Source organism: Salmo salar, chromosome 04 (assembly GCF_965601325.2).
Source record: "Salmo salar chromosome 04, fSalSal1, whole genome shotgun sequence".
NCBI lineage: Eukaryota > Metazoa > Chordata > Actinopteri > Salmoniformes > Salmonidae > Salmo > Salmo salar.
In genome coordinates this window covers 7,999,102-8,020,950 of record NC_138294.1, presented here as the reverse complement: position 1 = coordinate 8,020,950, position 21,849 = coordinate 7,999,102, and the positions used below count along the sequence as shown (strand labels likewise).

The 21,849-nt window shown below is 42.6% G+C and overlaps 1 protein-coding gene across 1 annotated transcript in view; it reads right to left on the bottom strand.

Moving 5' to 3' along the window:
- Positions 1-1,552: 1,552 nt before the first annotated feature.
- LOC145878594 (high affinity choline transporter 1) overlaps positions 1,553-21,849 on the bottom strand; it is a 37,433-nt gene continuing 17,136 nt past the window's right edge. Inside the window, exons 4-10 of the mRNA XM_082974041.1 lie at positions 14,826-14,981; positions 11,646-11,794; positions 10,723-10,866; positions 8,842-8,995; positions 7,936-8,153; positions 3,749-3,919; positions 1,553-3,453 (exon numbers count right to left, since the gene is read on the bottom strand). Coding sequence (XP_082830167.1) covers positions 3,070-3,453; positions 3,749-3,919; positions 7,936-8,153; positions 8,842-8,995; positions 10,723-10,866; positions 11,646-11,794; positions 14,826-14,981 — 1,376 coding nt within the window. The 3' untranslated portion in view covers positions 1,553-3,069. The remainder of the gene's footprint in view (positions 3,454-3,748; positions 3,920-7,935; positions 8,154-8,841; positions 8,996-10,722; positions 10,867-11,645; positions 11,795-14,825; positions 14,982-21,849) is intronic.

Sequence of the window (21,849 nt, the reverse complement as noted above, 5' to 3'; positions counted from 1 at the left end):
TACAACTGCTGTTTCTACATTCAACTACATTTGGTCACTAAGTACATAACTGGGTTGTATTCATTAGGACATGAAATGGATAGGGTTTTGCAACATATAATAAATTGAGGGTTTCTTATTGGACAAGTCCAGGTAGACCTTCCCTTTTTCAGTCCATTTGGTGCCTAATGAACATGACCCTGGAGGTACAATATAAACTTAACACCTTTCAGTCTGGGGTGTTTTTATTCTGCCGATTCTGTTGCAACTAAAAATAGTTTCTATTGGATAATTTCAGTTAATTTCCTCCCCTTTTCGTTTGCTTCCATTTTAAACATTTTGTGACAGAACAGTTCTTTCCAACTCTTTGGCTACGTTGCTCTTTGATAAAGCAGTATATAATATATACTTAATATCTAAAGCGAAGACTACAGTACAGGAGTATATTACAAATCACAATTCACACGTATAAAAATATGCCTGGTCGTCTGTCCGTCCTCAGTGCTGTATCAGTTCTGTTCATGTCACATCATTCAATAACTAGTTACTGCATGTCTGTTCTTACTGGATGCGTCCCAAAGGTACCCTATTCACTATATAGTGTACTACTTTAGACCAGAGCCCTTTGGGTCCAGGAGCCGATGTCCCAAAAAAGCATCTTAAGGCTAAGTTAATCGGAAACTGGATCCTGATTAATAGCATAGTATAGACTGCCTCAAGGCACACCTGTAGCCCCTCCCTCCTGGCCACTACTGTAGATCTGAGAGGATCTGATTGGTGGAAGCAATAGGGTAACAGTTCCACCCAGCCAATCATCAAAAGGCAAGATGAAAGTGTTATCGTGACGCTTATATGAGATCCATAGGAGTGTCTAGGACAGGGGTGTCAAACTCATTCCCTGGAGGGCCTAGTTGTCTGCTGGTTTTAGGTTTTTCTTTCAATTAAGCCCTCGGAAACCAGGTGAGGGGAGATCCTTACTAATTAGTGACCTTAATTCATCAATCAAGTACAAGGCAAGAGCGAAAACCTGCAGACACTCTGCCCTCCGTGGAATGAGTTTGACGTCTAGGGTGTAGGGGCTAAGATGTAGGGGCTAGGTGGTAGAAGCTAAGGGATAGGAGCTAGAGTGTAGGGGCCTAGGGGGTAGGGCCCTAGTTTAAAGGGGCTAGGGTGTAGGGCCCTAGGGTTTAGGGGCTCGGAAATTTGGAGTTCAGAAATAGAGAGGTTCTCTTTGTACAACATGATGTTTGGCTCGCTATGAAAAATAAAATAAAAAACACACAAAGAAAAAGAGGTTGGACCTCCATGTAAACTACAGCTCTGCATATATAACCATAGAACAAAACTATTTTTTTATTTAACTAGGCAGATCAGTTAAGAACAAATTCTTATTTTCAAGGACAGCCTAGGAACATTGGGTTAACTACCTTGTTCAGGGGCAGAACAACAGATTTGTACCTTTTAGAAAACAGAGAAAGGTTTTGATGCTTTGCTGAATGTGGCAGGAGGTAGAGTATCTAGAGTTCTTGTGTGCAGTTGTACTAAATTATCACACAACACACAAACAGGCTGCTTTTAAGACTGGGGCTTCTGATCACCCCAGAGTAAATTTTTTTAAACCTTTATTTAACTAGGCAAGTCAGTTAAGAACAAATTCTTATTTACAATTTTTTTTATTTAACTAGGCAGGTCAGTTAGGAACAAATTCTTATTTTCAATGACAGCCTAGGAACATTGGGTTAACTACCTTGTTCAGCAGATTCATACCTTGTCAGCTCAGGGATTTGAACTTGTAACCTTTCGATTGCTAGTCCAACACTCTAACCACTAGGCTACACTGCCACCCAAATAACAACTTCCCCTGGACCAATTGTGCGCCTGTATTCGAACCAGGGACTTTAATGACACCTTTTGCACTGAGATGCAGTGCCTTAGACCTCTGCGCCACTCGGGATCCAGAGTTACAGTATAAAAGTTATATTCAGGGAGCATCAATCGGATGGTTGTTTCTCAGTCTCTACCCTTCACCCCCCAAAGTGTCAAAACTGACCCACAAAAAATAAACAAACACAAAATAAAACAAAAGTCCATTAACCTTTGTCGAGATTTAGAAAGTTGGACTAGAAAACAGATGCCTGTTATGGTTTCCATTCAAATGTCTTGATAACAACTGGACGTAGTGAGGTCACACCTACAACAACACATTTTCCTTAGGAATTGACATTTTACATTTTAGTCATTAACAGACGCTCTTATCCAGAGCGACTTGCAGTAGTGAATGCATACATTTCATTTCGTGCATTTTTTTGTACTGACCCCCTGTGGGAATCGAACCCACAACCCTGGCGTTGCACACACCATTCTCTACCAACTGAGCCACAGGGAAGACTAATAGTTGCCATATTTTAACCATTCTCATGTGCCTAGTTGTTGCCATGGTAAAACGTTCACTCCTGTAGATCTGTAATAATTGGATGGTGAAACTTGCATCCAGCCAATCAGAAAAGCAAAGCGAAGCAATTAAGGCATTCTCGAAAGTCAAGACAATCCTTGCCCTGCAAAGAAACATTATTGTCTTTTATAGTTTAAAAATAGATTTAGCAAGCAGTAGGATTTTGGAATTAACTGTGGGGTATAAACTGCTTTATAGTTATGTGATGACATCACGTGCCCCGCTTACCTTCAAAAGTATTTGGCAATCATAATTTATTTGAAAAACAGTTTTGATCATTTGTCTCAATAAAGAAAGTCAGACAAAATAAAACTCCACCCTTGTGGAAAAATAAATGTTGTTGTTCATTAGAACGTTTCTCCTAGAGCTGACGTGTTTCTTTGCAACATTTCTTTTGTCTAATTAACCCGGGTCACTGGAAACTGCCGAGTGTCTGGTCATTTTTACCAGCAACACAATGTTTTATGACCACATGATGTCATAATGGGTGTTCTTTTTTTGTTGTTGTTGCGTGTTTTCGACCATCCTCCCGTCTCCAAATCCTTCCGAGTCCTCAGCGGAAACATAAAATGACCGCCCGACCAACAAAACCCTTTGCCTCAATATGGCCGTCCCCAGTTTCCATCGTCCTCCCCTGTTCAGCAGCTGGTGTCCAGAAGCTGTTTGTTCACCACCGCCTCCTTGGCCTCCACGTAGTCCTTTTTACTCTCCTCTTTCTTAAGCTTGGTCAGCGCCGTCACTTTGGCCTGCGACCTCTTGATCTGAAACACGTCCCACCTCTCCGACAGCAGCCCCTTGTTAAAGATGACGGAGGTGACGCAGGAGGTGATGAGAATGGAGCAGAGAGATGTCAGCATGATGGTGGTACGGAACGGGAAGAACTGGGTCATCACGCCCTCCGCGTCCTTCCTGAACCCAGGGAAGTGGATGACAGGGGGAAGGTTGATGAGGGGTTCCCCACTCAGGATACGGAGGACCAACGCTAGGAGATACCCCACACTGGCACCGTAGCCGTTGGACACCTAACGGAATGAATGAATGAATGAATCACTAGATAGATGAATAGATACTGTAGATGGATATCATGACATTCAGAATTCACAAATAATCTACACATGTCCACCACAGGAGGCTGGTGGCACTATAATTGGGGAGGACGTGCTGGTGATAATGGCTGGAGCGGAATTGGTGGAATGGTATCAAACACATGGTTTCCAGGTGTTTGATGCAATTCCATTTGCTCCGATTCGGCCATTATTATGAGCCATTCTCCCCTCAGCAGCCTCCTGTGATGCTCACCCACTCATCCACCCCTACCTTGAAGAAGAGGACACAGACAAGCTGTGGGAACATGATGGTGTATGACATGTCAACGCCCACCAGCCAGAAAACCAGAACACTGTTATCCAGGAAGGTCAGGGCCGTCCCCGCCAGGCCACACACCACCACTGAGGTACGGATCACACACTGCATCTCCCTGTCTGAGGCCTGGAGGAGAGATAGACACAAGATGGAGGCACAGTGGTCAGCACAGATCAAGACAGATCCAAGATGGAGGCACAGTGGTCAGGACAGATCCGAGATGGAGGCACAGTGGTTAGGAGAAACAATACATTACTATCACCCACAGCCTCTCTCTGCCTAGAGGTTAAATAAGAAGTTTGTAAGATCCTTTGTGTATGCAAACATGCGCGTGTGTGCCTTTTTTATAGTCCGTATATGGTGGGGGGGGATCCGATTGACTGATAATATTAATGTCCAGTGGTGTGTATTCATGGATGCCAAGCCAGGCTTTCCCCCCAAAAATGACCAAGAAAAAACCCACATATAATATAATGTATCTTTCGCCTCTCTGTGTTCCATACATTCAGCCTCTTCCGAATTTAAGGAAATGTATCTCACTGGAGAAAGCATCCAAGTGAAGGAAACCACGCCACTGTGTGTGTAACCCATCCATCTGATGCTGTCTGGTCAGAAAGAGTATGATGCTGTCTGGTCAGAAAGAGTATGATGCTGTCTGGTCAGAAAGAGGAGGATGCTGTCTGGTCAGAAAGATGAGGATGCTGTCTGGTCAGAAAAAGGAGGATGCTGTCTGGTCAGAAAGAGGAGGATGCTGTCTGGTCAGAAAGAGGTTGATGCTGTCTGGTCAGAAAGAGAAGGATGCTGTCTGGTCAGAAAGAGGTTGATGCTGTCTGGTCAGAAAGAGGTTGATGCTGTCTGGTCAGAAAGAGGTTGATGCTGTCTGGTCAGAAAGAGGAGGATGCTGTCTGGTCAGAAAGAGTATGATGCTGTCTGGTCAGAAAGAGGAGGATGCTGTCTGGTCAGAAAGATGAGGATGCTGTCTGGTCAGAAAGATGAGGATGCTGTCTGGTCAGAAAGAGGAGGATGCTGTCTGGTCAGAAAGAGGAGGGTGCTGTCTGGTCAGAAAGAGGTTGATGCTGTCTGGTCAGAAAGAGAAGGATGCTGTCTGGTCAGAAAGAGGTTGATGCTGTCTGGTCAGAAAGAGGAGGATGTTGTTGCAGCCCGTAGCATTGAATGCAAGGGAAGCCAGCGAACATTTGCTCTCCCTTGATAAAAAATATATAAAAAATAATAGCCAATCAGCGGTTGAGTTAAATTGAATGAGCTCAGCTGTGAATGGTCCTGGCGCACCCAAAAAAAGTCTAAAGGGAAGCCAGTTTGGACTTGGCTTTGACCAATCACATCACATTAGAAGCCAAACGTCATTGACAGAACTTGAATTGTTGCGTCCCATTATGTCTTTGTCCACCGGTGGCTAGCTAGCTAAAATCGTCCCTTTCCTAAATTAGCCATGGATGGAGATAGGGATTTGTCATTTTACTTCTCCCTACTGGCCAATGATTATAACGGCGATCCTGATCCAACCATGAATTCCTTCATTGTGCCCCTGGCCTGAGAGGATGGAAGTTTTAAGTAGCTCAAGGTTTCCCAAACTCGGTCCTGTATCTGTACTTTACTTTACCATTTTATATTTTTGACAACTTTTACTTCACTACATTCCTAAAGAAAATGATGTACTTTTTACTGCATACATTTTCCAAAACACTCAAAGTACTCGTTACAGTATGAATGGTTAGCAGGACAGAAAATGTTTCTAATTCACACTTTCCCTACTGCCTCTGATCTGGCTCACTAAACACACATGCTTCGTTTGTAAATTATGAGTGTTGGCGCATGTCCCTGGCTATCGGTAAATGAAAATATTTATACTTTTACTTTTGATACTTAAGTATATTTTAGATTTTTTTTATTTAGTTTATTTTTTACATGTAACCTTTATTTAACTAGGCAAGTAAATTACATTTACTTTTGATACTTGAGTATGTTTAAAACCAAATTATTTTACTCAAGTAGTATTTTACTGTAGTTTACTGAAAACGTCCTGATAACTGATAACGTCCTGATAGCTGATAACGTCCTGATAGCTGATAACGTCCTGATAACTGATAACGTCCTGATAGCTGATAATGTCCCGATAGCTGATAACGTCCCGATAACTGATAACGTCCTGATAGCTGATAATGTCCCGATAACTGATAACGTCCTGATAGCTGATAACGTCCTGATAGCTGATAATGTCCTGATAACTGATAACGTCCCGATAACTGATAACGTCCCGATAACTGATAACGTCCTGATAGCTGATAACGTCCCGATAACTGATAACGTCCCGATAACTGATAACGTCCTGATAGCTGATAACGTCCTGATAGCTGATAACGTCCTGATAGCTGATAACGTCCTGATAACGTCCTGATAACGTCCTGATAACGTCCTGATAACTGATAACGTCCTGATAACGTCCTGATAACTGATAATGTCCTGATAACTGATAATGTCCTGATAACTGATAATGTCCTGATAACTGATAACGTCCTGATAACGTCCTGATAGCTGATAACGTCCTGATAACGTCCTGATAACGTCCTGATAACGTCCTGATAACGTCCTGATAACTGATAATGTCCTGATAACTGATAATGTCCTGACATAACATTATATGAATCCAGTGGTGACACTATTTCTTACTAGCTGTTCTTGGGACTTCAGTCTGGTGACATTGTATTTCATATGGGCTGGACCTAAACTGAGCCTCACTAACAGCATTGAATAATGTAGCTACAGTTGTTCATCTTTGAACACTGCCCTATATCATACAGAGCATTATGGGTAACATTCCACGGTCGGACTGAATGGAAACAATGAAATTAGTGTTCAAGACCAAAGTGTTGAACAACAACAAAACACACAGTAAATACACAGTGAGACACAGACAGACACACAGACACACAGACAGACAGTCAGTCTTTGAATAGGCCCCATTACTTCTCGAAGCCGGCAGTAGGCATGTGTGTGTATAATGTGTAATATAGTGGTTAGATAATATGGTAGTAGGCATGTGTGTATAATGTGTAATATAGTGGTTAGATAATATGGTAGTAGGCATGTGTGTGTATGATGTGTAATATAGTGGTTAGATAATATGGTAGTAGGCATGTGTGTATAATGTATAATATGGCAGTAGGCATGTGTGTGTATAATGTGTAATATAGTGGTTAGATAATATGGTAGTAGGCATGTGTGTGTATAATGTGTAATATAGTGGTTAGATAATATGGTAGTAGGCATGTGTGTGTATAATGTGTAATATAGTGGTTAGATAATCTGGTAGTAGGCATGTGTGTATAATGTATAATATGGCAGTAGGCATGTGTGTGTATAATGTGTAATATAGTGGTTAGATAATATGGTAGTAGGCATGTGTGTGTATAATGTGTAATATAGTGGTTAGATAATCTGGTAGTAGGCATGTGTGTATAATGTGTAATATAGTGGTTAGATAATATGGCAGTAGGCATTATGGCAGTAGGCATGTGTGTGTGTATAATGTGTAATATAGTGATGGGCTGTAAATATCATGCAGCTGCCCACACAACACAAGGTTGTCTATATATATAATGCTCTTAACCAATCAAAAGCCCTCGTTTTCAGACCCCCAACAGAGAAAAACAGGAACGAAAAACATCTTTCCCAAGATACATTTTAATTCAAAACCCTCTGTCTCCTAGAACAGCAGGAGGGCCAAATGGAGACGCGCGCACGTGTGTGTGTGTGTGTTTTCATACATGTGAGTGTGTCAAATTAGTGCTTGCTTACATGTGCCTGCTTTAACAGGAATGTGGTTGTCTTGCCAACAGTCTGGACTGATAAACGTCTGTTTTCTGTCTCAATGTATGCTAGTGGTGTTGATGTTTGTTTGACAGAGTTTGGTCATTTGGGGACGTTTCGGTGGTTCTGTGACGTTTTATGACGACTTGTTGGTGTTTCTGACATTTAAGAGCCTTTAGGATGACTTTCTAACGTCACAATAACGTCATTAAAAAAAGTCCACTGGTGGGTTTTGTGACGTTGAAGTTACATTGAAGGGACGTTGAAACAACGTTGAAACAACAATGAAGTGACGTTTTGTAATGTTCTCTGACCTGCTTCCTGATGATGTTCTTGTAGATGTTGGAGGAGAACATGGAGGCGGAGCTGAGGAGGGCGGAGTCCATGGATGACATCACGGCGGCAGCGACGGCCCCGATGCCGATGATGGAGACGTAGGAGGGGGTGAGGTACTGCAGGGCGATGGGGAGGATGGATCCGGCCTGGCCACGCTCGTATGGGGTCGGAGAACCATAGCCTGTCAGGTTCCAGTCTGGACAACACAACACAAAACATTAGTCATTGGTCCAGTTAGTGAAAGAACACACACCTTTTTATTTTAGGTTCACAAACCCTAACTGACCCATTTCTAGTGCAACAACTGGGTGCTGTGTGGCAATTTTGTGCTTGTTGCACAAAAACAGACACTTCCTGTGGATTTAAACTGTTCTGTCACAAACCCTCACTGAAAAGAATATGATAAACCACCTGACTGATTCATGTAGCCTCATGAGATTGTAATTCTAGTCTAAAATGTTATGTTTTTTTGATTAGGTGTGTTTATCGAGGGATTCAGGAAGACCTGTGAGCACCCCAATCCAAATTATAAGCTGAGGGAAAATTGTGCCTCAAAGATCAAGAGGGTAACGCCATTTTTGAACTACGTGGCCAAGAATGAGACCTACCAGTCCTCTCTCATTTTCCTGACAGTCCATGACAAAATAAGGCAGTAAGCAGAGTTCTTTCTTTCTCTTTAGTCTCATAAGCATTAATTAACAATACAGTATTTGATTGTATGATTTGTGTGTGTGTGTGTGTGTGTGTGTGTGTGTGTGTGTGTGTGTGTGTGTGTGTGTGTGTGTGTGTGTGTGTGTGTGGGTGTGTGTGTGTGTGTGTGTGTGTGTGTGTGTGTGTGTGTGTGTGTGTGTGTGTGTGTGTGTGTGTGTGTGTGTGTGTGTTACCTGTGGATGCAGCGACAGCCCCCACCAAGACAGACGGGATGCCCAGCACCAGGCAGAAAGCTGAGGAGGCGAAGCAGGTGACCTGAGCCTGGGTGTAGGACGACGCTGACAGGATCCTCTGGTAGAAGGCCTGATAGGCCAGGCCTCCCAGAGCCTGAGAACACAACATCTCATCACTAACAGGTGCTAAGTGACATTAACAAATCCACGTCCAGCCACTCGTGTGGGTTTGACATTTTAAAAAGCCTTTAATGAATGGGATAGGCCATTATTAAATTACACTAATGTGTATTGTCCTACGCCTTCATCAAGGTGTCTGTTTTGTCATTTAGAGAATATGGTGAATATATCCTTTTAATGAGGTGGGACACCAGGAAAACGGCTGATAGGCCAGAAGTCTAAAACCTCAAAGGGAGACAACAACCCATAGAATTAGAATGAGTAGAATGGGCTTGGAAGCTCTGACCATGGCAATTTGACAGGTAAACTGTTCTATTCTATTCGTTGTAATTCTATGGAACAATCAACACTTATCAGGAGAATGAGGCTGAGAAACATCAGTTTTAAAATGCTTCACAAATATATGGGTCATTCTACAGATGTGGTTCAAATTGCTGTCCTCAGTAAGAAAATACAACTATTTACAAAAAAAAAAAACATTTAGGACATTTCTTTACATCATGACATATTCTAGTCCATTCCAAGGCAATAACAGACATATTGTTGAATTAATATAGTGCAAAACCACTGTTTATTTACTGTACGTATTTATATTGAGAGATGGCGGTCTCCCACCCTGGCTCCTAAAATTCTTGTTTGACAATAAAACAAATAATGATTTTTGTAATTCTTTAACACTAGAACTTCAATAGAACATCTTGAGTTGTTCTATTATTAAATGGAAACATGCTGATCTGAATGTTGTTCCCAGTTTTGATGACACTACCGACACATACACATTAAAACACTGGAGAATGAATGCGCCTTAATTAGCCACACCCCTACAATTGTAATCAGGAAATGAGAATGCACTCCTCTGCATCACGGCCACATGGTGAGTCTGCCAACATTTCAAAGAACATTTGTGACTAAAAATATGTTTGTTGGGGATGTATATCAGTCCAAAATATAGCTGCTAGTCATATCTTAGCTATGGGGATTAATTTAAAGTCCAAAATAAGTTTCAATTATCAAAACTAAAATGGTCACAATCGAAACAATTTGATTGGTTTCGGTTATGACACTTGATTGTTACTCCAATGGTATTTCTTTACATGGATTTGAAAACACATCTGATGTGATAATCTACATTAAACACATACATCATTATTTGTAGAGTTATTAAGGACAGTCAGGGACATCCGTAAGGTGGCAACATGATTTGAAGTACAGCAGAAAGATCGAGATCTTCTCTGGGTACAGAGAGGATAAAAACAGACCCTGTGCGATATCGAGAATGTCTGAAAAAGGGAAAGAAATGCGAAAAGAAAGGAAAAGGGGAAAGGTAAATTAGTTTTGAGTTTTTTTCTGAGAGGGAGAAGAGGTAAATAAAGGTCAAGTTAAAGACAACACAGCGCAGCAGTGAAAAGGCACAAAGACGGAGCCAAAGGCTCCCAGAGAGGAGAATGGAATGGCATGCACGGCTATACCAGGGGCTCTCTGGTGGAGAATTCACCTGCCCCTCATGTGGCAAACCATGTGGGTCTCGCATTGGCCTGCACAGCCACATGCAATGGCACAAACGCAACCCTCATCAATAACCACAATTGGGAGCAGTGTCATCATCAACATCGACGGCAGCCGCAAGTTAGTGTGTGTACCTATGATACTTGTGTGTGTACCTACATCTGTGCGTGCGTCTGTGTGTTTTCGGTCACTCACCAGAACCATGAAGTCGTCAATCCACTTCCCCGCGTCTCTAAGCTCCAGCTTGCCGACCCAGGGGGCCTGGAACGTCTCATTGAATGCGGTCAGAGTGATGTCCATGGAGTTAGGGTTTGTCATCATAAATGGCACACAGATCCACTGTGAGAGGAGAGGTGAGGGGAGAGGTGAAGGGAGGGGAGAGGTGAAGCAAGGGGAGGGGAAGGGAGGAGAGGGGGAGGAGTTAGGGTTGGTCATCATAACAGATCCACTGTGACAACAACATGAGGATCAGTGAGTATTTTACTTCCAGAACATTTCATGTTAAGTAGCTCCCATTTGTTTTCACTGCACTCCCCAAAATACATGTCCTCCAACCTACAGTGGAAAGCTGACAAATACACATTGTTAAAGGTCCAATGACCTTATCTTATCTCAATATCAAATAATGAAGTACTTTACTGTAATTGTTTTCAATTAGAATGGTCAAAAAACAACCAGTAATCACTTCTTAACAAAGAGCAATTAACAAAGAATGTATCTAGGACTGTCTGGGAGTGGTCTGTTATTGTCAGAGAGGTCTGGAACTCTTTCTTATTGGTCTTTTAACTCATTTACCGCTTGGTGATGTCACCAGGCAGGCAAAAACTCCATCCTAGAACAACTAGCAGAAATTTCAGGCGGCTCTTACACTAAAATGGCATTATCATAATTTTCACAATTTCACAGTATTTTTCCAACCTAGTGTGGAAATATATATTAAAATATATACACAACACAAGAAAATCTCGATTTGAATGCACTGGGCCTTTTAAGTATATTGGCATTTCCTTTCAAATAAAGTTGGATTCGATTCGAATGGCTATGACTGATCATCAGGTTTAAATATTCTTTAAATAAAGTTGGATTGGATTCAAAAAGGCTGCCGCCACTCCACTCACCAGACTGAGGAAGATGAGGATGAGCTGGATTACGTCGGTGTAGGCGACAGAGTAGAGTCCTCCCAGTAGAGTGTAGATGATGGCCACCACAGAGCTGATACAGATGGAGTAGACATAGGGCAGGTCCAGAATCACACTCATAGTGCCACCTGCAGCACACAGGGAGGGCAACAGAACACTGAGCTATGGAACACTCAGAACACTGAGCATCATCAACAATAAAATGTTCACAGACCGTTATCAGTGATTAGCTGATAACCTACTGCTGTATAGCTGAACCACTCTGCTTCTCCTTCTGGAAACTAAATGCTGGTTATAACTTATGGCTACTTTGTGTACTGCAAATACTAAGGTAATATCCTAGAAACAGTGGTGAGCCTGGTCAAGTACAGTATAATCCTTTTCTATTGCTATATACTACTAACAGTACATATTATAAATGTAACTTTTTTTATATACATACAGTTGAAGTCGGAAGTTTACATACACCTTAGCCAAATACATTTATACTCAGTTTTTCACAATTCCTGACATTTAATCCTAGTAAAAACTCCCTGTCTTAGGTCAGTTAGGATCACCACTTTATTTTAAGAATGTGAAATGTCAGAATAATAGAGAAAATTATTTATTTCAGCTTTTATTTCTTTCATCACATTCCCAGTGGGTCAGAAGTTTACATGCATTCAATTAGTATTTGGCAGCATTGCCTTTAAATTGTTTAACTTGGGTCAAACGTTTCGGGGAGTCTTCCACAAGCTTCCCACAATAAGTTGGGTGAATTTTGGCCCATTCCCCCTGACAGAGCTGGTGTAACTGAGTCAGGTTTGTAGGCCTCCTTGCTGAGGGCTTTGTGATGGCAACTCCAATACCTTGACTTTGTTGTCCTTAAGCCATTTTGCCACAACTTTGGAAGTATGCTTGGGGTCATTGTCCATTTGGAAGACCCATTTGCAACCAAGATTTAACTTCCCGACTGATGTCTTGAGATTTTCTTCAATATATCCACATAACTTTCCTTCCTCATTATGCTGTCTATTTTGTGAAGTGCACCAGTCCCTCCTGCAGCAAAGCACCCCCATAACATGATGCTGCCACCCCCGTGCTTCACAGTTGGGATGGTGTTCTTCGGCTTGCAAGCCTCCCGCTTTTTCCTCCAAACATAACGATGGTCATTATGGCCAAACAGTTTCATCAGACCAGAGGACATTTCTCCAAAAAGTATGATATTTGCCCCCATGTGCAGTTGCAAACCGTAGTCTGGCTTTTTTTATGGCGGTTTTGGAGCAGTCCTTGCTGAGCGGCCTTTCAGGTTATGTCGATATAGGACTCGTTTTACTGTGGATATAGATACTTTTGTACCCATTTCTTCCAGCATCTTCACAAGGTCCTTTGCTGATGTTCTGGGATTGATTTGCACTTTTGGCACCAAAGTACGTTCATCTCTAGGAGACAGAACACGCCTCCTTCCTGAGCGGTATGACGGCTGCGTGGTCCCATGGTGTTTATACTTGTGTACTATTGTTTGTACAGATGAACGTGGTACCTTCAGGCATTTGGAAATTGCTCCCAAGGATGAACCAGACTTCTGGAGGTCTACAATTTTTTTTCCTGAGGTCTTGGCTGATTTCTTTAGATTTTTCCATGATGTCAAGCAAAGAGGCACTGAGTTTGAAGGTAGGCCTTGAAATACATCCACTGGTACACCTCCAATATACTCAAATTATGTCAATTAGCCTATCAGAAGCTTCTAAAGCCATGACATAATTTTCTGGAATTTTCCAAGCTGTTTAAAGGCGCAGTCAACTTAGTGTATGTTGACTTCTTACCCACTGGAATTGTGATACAGTGAATTTTAAGTGAAATAATCTGTCTGTAAACAATTTTTGGAAAAATGACTTGTGTCATTCACAAAGTAGATGTCCTAACTGACTTGCCAAAACTATAGTTTGTTAACAAGAAACTTGTGGAGTGGTTGAAAAACTAGTTTTAATGACTCCAACCTAAGTGTATGTAAACTTCCGACTTCAACTGTATATACTGTCTGTCCATTGATGTCCATATAATCATAGCATTTTTTTCAGTTTAGGTCAACAATGGGTTCTAGCCTCGACCTATGCAGGGCAGGGTCTGTTTCAAACCTTGAAACAACGAAAGAGCAATGGTCAAGCAACAGCCCTGTCAAAATATATATTTTTAAACCGAACAAAGCAAAACGGCTCATATCGGAAGAAGCCTACTGAGTCTCTGAGTTCCTTCTCTCACTCGAAGATTCATCATCATCATCAGGTTACATCATAACTATTAAGAACTAAGGAACTAAAAAATATCAAATAATAATAATAATGCATAAATAAAAAATAAAAATTCTGATAAATAGAGAAAATAATCATTCAATCAATAAGCAGATAAACATGAGTAAATCCAGGTCTACCTCTCTCCAATCAGGGCCAGGGTCAGCCCAGCTCGGCCCCGCCCCGCCCGCCTGGCCAAGACGCACCTACGTCCTTAAACAGAAAAGTGTCAGATCGCCACATCGCTGACTAGTAGGTTTTTCAGCCTGCCTGTGACCTTTTGACCTCTACACTTGACCTTTGACTTGAACTTCACCCCATATATTTGAATGTTTGACCTCTGATGTCGAGGTTTTTATATTTTCTTTAGCCTCTTCAGAGATGTTGTGTGTGTGTGTGTGTGTGTGAGTTCGGTCACCAGTATTTTACAGATTCCTGTTTATTTTCAGAAGCAGTCTTGAGGTACGGGATGTAACCACTACAATTGACAGATCCTCTTTACAACTCAGCCTGGTACTGTAGAGACAGCAGTGTTTGAGGGGAGTGGAGCTCACTAGGCCAAGAAAGGGTGGATGGATTGGAGGCTAGAGTAAAATATTTGGGTAATAAGACTTTGAGGATGAGGAAGATAAAATAAAAAGCAAAGTATCTGAAGCACTTAGGTCTAAATCCTACTCCTATCCTGATTAACGATTTAATTCTCTGGTGGAATGAGAACTAGGGGTCTCTGTGTGTGTGTTGAGGGTTGGAGAACATACTGTACTGCAGGACCAGTTGGTTACGTAGGCAACATTAAAACATTGTATCAGTTAGTTACCTAGGCAACATTCAAACATTGTATCAGTTGGTCATTCTAGGGCCACAATAAAACATTGAATCAGTTGGTTACCTAGGCTGACCAGCGTCCTAGCGACCCACAGGACGTCTGCAATGAGCGCTGGGAAGATGAGCAGGCTGCTCAGGACGTTGCCATACTTTATCTGGAACGGATCCATCATTGTCACGTACTTGTTTTCCCTCATTGGTTTGGCGAAGAAAAAACCACCTGCATCAGAAAAGAGAGAAAAGAGAGAGAGGAGTAGGGGGATGAAGGGGGGAGAGAGAGGAGGAGGATAGAGGTGAGAGAGAGAGGGGGATGAAGGGGGGAGAGATGATGGGGATGAAGGGGGGAGAGAGAGGAGGATGAGGATGAAGGGGGGAGAGAGAGGAGGATGAGGATGAAGGGGGGAGAGAGTGGAGGGGGGAGAGAGAGAGAGGAGGATGGAGGGGGGAGAGAGAGAGAGAGAGTAGGGGGGATGGAGGGGGGAAAGAGAGGAGGGGGGAGAGAGAGGAGGCGGGATGGAGGGGGGAAAGAGAGGAGAAAGAGGAAGAGGGGGGTGGAGGGGGAGAGAGGAGAGAGAGAGGAGGGGGGAGAGAGAGAGGAGGGGGGATGGAGGGGGGAGAGAGAGAGTGGAGGGGGGAGAGGAAGAGGGGGATGGAGGGGGGAGAGAGGAAGAGGGGGATGGAGGGGGAGAGAGAGGAAGGGGGATGGAGGGGGGAGAGAGAGGAAGGGGGGATGCAGGGGGGAGAGAGAAGGGGGGGATGGAGGGGGAGAGAGAGGAGGGGGAGAGAGAGAGAGAAGGGGGATGGAGGGGGAGAGAGAGAGGGGGATGGAGGGGGAGAGAGAGGAAGGAGAGATGGAGGGGGGAAAGAGAGAGGGGGAAGAGGGGAAGAGAGAGAGGAGGAGGAGGAGGGGGGGATGGAAGGAGGACAGAGAGGAGGGGGGAGAGGAGGGGAGTGGGAGGGGGGATGGAGGGGGAGAGAGAGAGAGAGAGAGAAGGGGATGGAGGGAGGAGAGAGAGTAATGAGGTGGGAGAGAGATGGAGGGGGGGAGAGAGATGGGGGGTGGAGGGGGGAGAGAGATGGGGGGTGGAGAGAGATGAGGGGGATGGACGGGAGAGAGATGGGGGGGAGAGAGGTGGAGGGGGGAGAGAGAGGAAGAGGGGGATGGAGGGGGAAAGAGGAAGAGGGGGATCGAGGGTGATCGAGGGGAGAGAGAGAGGAAGAGGGGGATGGAGGGGGGGGAGAAGAGGGGGATGGATAGGAAGAGGGGTATGGCGGGGAGAGAGGAGGCGGAGGAAGGGGGGATAATAAAACATAGGAAATTTACAACAAACAGGTGTTGACCTCTGATAACACAACACCTTTTTCTGTTTTGTTATTGCCAGCCGAGCGCCGGACAAACAATGGATCAAAAACAACGCCAAGGGGATCATGTTACATTTCCTGATTTCCAATCAAAGCTACGTTTGACAAAATGCTAAACACACACATACACACACATACACACACAAACACACACAAACACACACATACACACACATACACACACAAACACATAAACCCTTGCCCCCCACCGCTCACCCCATAACTGTGACAAATCATTTCCCTCTTGCTTTACGACTGTGTTCTTTTGTCGGTTACGAGCAAGACAGCTGTTTCATTCGCGTGTGTGCGTGTGCGTTTGCATGTGGATGTGTGTGTGGATGTGTGTGTGCGTGTGCATGTGGATGTGCATGTGGAGGTGCGTGTGCATGTGGAGGTGCGTGTGCGTGTGTGTGGAGGACACTTACAGCCCAGTAGGGAGCATTCGGCTCCAGCGATCCAGTTACACATAGGTCACGTTCCAAATGGCACCCTATTCCCTTTGTAGTTTGACCAGGGCCATAGGGGAATGGGGTGTAGTTTGACCAGGGCCGATTGGGGAATAGGGTGTAGTTTGACCAGGGCCATAGGGGAATGGGGTGTAGTTTGACCAGGGCCCATAGGGGAATGGGGTGTAGTTTGACCAGGGCCCATAGGGGAATGGGGTGTAGTTTGACCAGGGCCATAGGGGAATGGGGTGTAGTTTGACCAGGGCCATAGGGGAATGGGGTGTAGTTTGACCAGGGCCATAGGGGAATGGGGTGTAGTTTGACCAGGGCCATAGGGGAATGGGGTGTAGTTTGACCAGGGCCGATTGGGGAATAGGGTGTAGTTTGACCAGGGCCCATAGGGGAATAGGGTGCTATTTGGTGAGGAAACTCTTGAAGGTACCTTACGTACAGCATTACTTATTGAACATTTACATTACCTTTATTTAATCTTTATTTTACATTTATATTACATTTATATTACCTTTTTATTACCTTTATTTTATCTTTATTTAATATTTATATTACATTTATATTACCTTAATTTAACCTTTATATTACATTTATATTACCTTAATTTAACCTTTATATTACATTTATATTACCTTAATTTAACCTTTATATTACATTTATATTACCTTAATTTAACCTTTATATTACATTTATTTAATCTTTATATTACCTTTATATTACCTTAATTTAACCTTTATATTACATTTATATTACCTTAATTTAACCTTTATATTACATGTATTTAATCTTTAAATTTCCTTTATATTACATTTATTTAATCTTTAAATTACCTTTATATTACATTTATTTAATCTTTATATTACCTTTATATTACATTTATTTAATCTTTATAGTATCTTTATATTATCTTTATTACATTTATTTAATCTTTATATTACCTTTTATATTACCTTTATTTAATCCTTATATTACCTTTATATTACCTTTATTACATTTATTTAATCTTTATATTTGTCACGTCCTGACCATAGAGAGCTCTTATTTTCTATGGTAGAGTTGGTCAGGGCGTGACTGGGGGGTTTATCTAGTTTATTTATTTCTATGTTGTGTTCTAGTTTCTTTTTTCTATGTTGGGGTTTATGTATGATTCCCGTTGTCTTTAATTGGGGATCATATTTAAGTAGTTGTTTTTCCCACCTGTGTTTGTGGGAGATTATTTTGAGTTAGTGCATGTTGCACCTCTGTCGTCACGGTTTGTTGTTTGTTTATAGTTTATTGTTTGTCTTGCTAAGTTTCACATAATAATAAAGATGTGGAACGATACTCACGCTGCGCCTTGGTCTGTTTCTACAAACAAGCGTGACAATATTACCTTTATAATATCTTTATTACCTTCATATTACCTTTATTTAATCTTTATATTACCTTTATGTTACATTTATTTAATATTTATATTACCTTTATATTACCTTTATTTAGTATTTATATTTGTCACGTTCTGACCAGTAAAGGGGCTATTTGTTATTGTAGTTTGGTCAGGACGTGGCAGGGGGGTGTTTGTTTTATGTGGTGGGAGGTTGTTGTGCATAGCTGTGTGTAGCCTGCATTACTGTTGGTCGTCCATTCGTTTTCTTGTTTTGTTTGGTAAGTGTTCTAAATAAAGTTATAATGAGCACTCAATCCGCTGCGCCTTGGTCCACTTCCTACGACGACCGTTACAATATTACCTTTATAATACCTTTTTATATTAGCAGGCAGGTTATTTAAGAACAAATTCTTCTTGTTTTTACCACCCACATTGACAGTTGGATTCTTCTGGAGGGGCGGAGTGGACCCTGATTTGTGATGAGTTATTGGGGAGTCTGGTGCCCCTGTGAGTTCAGAGGGCTACGTCGAGTTCTCCACGCTGTCTGGGTCGCCCCGGGGGATGACTGACGACACATTGACTGACTGACGACACACTGACTGACTGATGACACACTGACTGACTGACGACACACTGACTGACTGACGACACACTGACTGACTGACGACACACTGACTGACTGACGACACACTGACTGACTGACGACACACTGACTGACTGACGACACACTGACTGACTGACGACACACTGACAGAGGGTGCGCCCCAAATGGCACTCTATCCACTACATAGTGCACTACTTTTGACCAGAGCCCTATAGCGTCCTGATAGGTCTTGGTCAAAAGTAGTGCACTATGTAGGGAATACGGTGATATTAGGGAAGCAGGCTGGTCACTACCTAACAATCTAACCTGATAGCACCTGCTGTTGGTCATTACCTAACAATCTAACCTGATAGCACCTGCTGTTGGTCATTACCTAACAACCTAATGTAATAGCACCTGCTGTTGGTCATTACCTAACAACCGAACCTGATAGCACCTGCTGTTGGTCATTACCTAACAACCTAACATGATAGCACCCGCTGTTGGTCATTACCTAACAACCTAACATGATAGCACCTGCTATTGGTCATTATCTAACAACCTAACCTGATAGCACCCGCTGTTGGTCATTACCTAACAACCTAATGTGATAGCACCTGCTATTGGTCATAATCTAACAACCTAACCTGATAGCCAGTCAGGTCATTACCTAACAATTTACCCTGATAGCACCTGCTGTTGGTCATTACCTAACAACCTAACATGATAGCACCTGCTATTGGTCATTACTGAGACCATTAGAAGACATGGTAATGTTACTGAGACCATAAGAAGACATGGTAATGTTACTGAGACCATAAGAAGACATGGTAATGTTACTGAGACCATAAGAAGACATGGTAATGTTACTGAGACCATAAGAAGACATGGTAATGTTACCGAGACCATAAGAAGACATGGTAATGTTACCGAGACCATAAGAAGACATGGTAATGTTACTGAGACCATAAGAAGACATGGTAATGTTACCGAGACCATAAGAAGACATGGTAATGTTACTGAGACCATAAGAAGACATGGTAATGTTACTGAGACCATAAGAAGACATGGTAATGTTACTGAGACCATAAGGAGACATGGTAATGTTACTGAGACCATAAGAAGACATGGTAATGTTACCGAGACCATAAGGAGACATGGTAATGTTACTGAGACCATAAGAAGACATGGTAATGTTACTGAGACCATAAGGAGACATGGTAATGTTACTGAGACCATAAGAAGACATGGTAATGTTACTGAGACCATAAGAAGACATGGTAATGTTACTGAGACCATAAGAAGACATGGTAATGTTACTGAGACCATAAGGAGACATGGTAATGTTACTGAGACCATAAGAAGACATGGTAATGTTACTGAGACCATAAGAAGACATGGTAATGTTACTGAGACCATAAGAAGACATGGTAATGTTACTGAGACCATAAGAAGACATGGTAATGTTACTGAGACCATAAGAAGACATGGTAATGTTACTGAGACCATAAGAAGACATGGTAATGTTACTGAGACCATAAGAAGACATGGTAATGTTACTGAGACCATAAGAAGACATGGTAATGTTACTGAGACCATAAGAAACTATTAAATGACATTTTTTCCCACACCAGAGTTTACAAAACATTATAAACAGCTGCTATTTCCATGACAGACTGACCAGGTGAATCCAGGTGAAAACTATGATCCTAATTGATGTCACTTGTTAAATCCACTTCAATCAGTGTAGATGAAGGGGAGGAGACATGTTAAAGAAGGATTTTTAAGCCTTGAGACAATTGAGACATGGATTGTGTATGTGTGCCATTCAGAGGTTGAATGGGCAAGGAACAATATTTAAGTGCCTTTGAATGGGGTTTGGTAGTAGGTGCCAGGCGCACCGGTTTGAGTGTGTCAAGAACTGCAACACTGCTGGGTTTTTAATGCTTAACAGTTTCTTGTGTGTATCAAGAATGGTCCACCACCCAAAAGACATCCAGCCAACTTAACACAACTGTGGGAAGCATTGGAGTCAACATGGGCCAGCATCCCTGTGGAACTCTTTCAACACCTTGTAGAGTCCATGTTTCCGACAAATTTAGTCTGTTCTGAGGGCAAAAGGTGGGGGTGCAACTCAATATTAGTAAGGTGTTCTTAATGTTTTGTCCATTCAGTGTAGCTATGGATGTAATACGTGTTGTGGTTTGACCTTCATGGTGGCATAACCATGATCCTGTCCAACATGGCCCTATTCCCTATATAGTGTACTACTGTTGACCAGGGCCCTATTCCCTATATAGTGCACTACTGTTGACCAGGGCACTATTCCCTATATAGGGCACTACTGTTGACCAGGGCCCTCTTCCCTATATAGTGTAGTACTGTTGACCAGAGCCCTATTCCCTATATATAGTGCACTACTTTTGACCAGGGCCCTATGAAATATATAGTGCACTACTTTTGACCAGGGGCCAATAAGGCTTGGTCAAAAGTAGTGCACTATATATTGTAATGAAACAGCAGGGAGCAGGTCTCGACACCAATGTAATGTGTCACGGCTCCTCCTCTGCAGTGCAGGGGCGGTTCCTCCTGCAGGCAGAGGAGGGTCGTTAGTGATTGGAGCCACCTGGGATCAGGGTATTTAACAAACTGCTCCACTAACCTCTCTCTCGCTTCGTTTGCTCTCTCTCTCCCTGCTCCTCCAGGTATGATCCTGTTTTGTTTGTTCCTTTGTAGTTTTACATAGTTTCCACTCAGTCATGTTTACACACACATATTCACGCATCCATGCACCCTTCATACACCCTACATTATGACATTTCCACACCTCATTCCTTTTTCTTTGTTTAGAATTAATAGTTTTGTTTTATAATAAACTTTTTGAATTGGCCTATACTGGTTGTTGATGTCCTCTCATTTTTGCCACAGGCTATGAGCCGGCCTGTGACAAATGAAACAGCAGGGAGCAGGTCTCGACACCAATGTAATGAAACAGCAGGGAGCAGGTCTTGAACCCTCGACCTTCTAGCCCGAAGTCCAGCGCGCTTTCGACTGTACCCCAAAAGCATGCTCGAGCGGCCGAGTCGATATCCGCGCTTATAAACCCAGGGCCGTTACACTATGGAATAGGGTTCCATTTAGGATGCACCCAATGGTTCTGTTCAGTAGGGTAGAGAACATTTCTTAGCTTTAGTACCTCACTATACTGTTTCATAATGCATATCCTGTTTCATGCACATTTCCAGATGACCTCATAGCACACAGGTGTGTTTATCTGTGTTACTGGGTAACAGAAGAGTTAGTGCTAGAGCAGATGAGG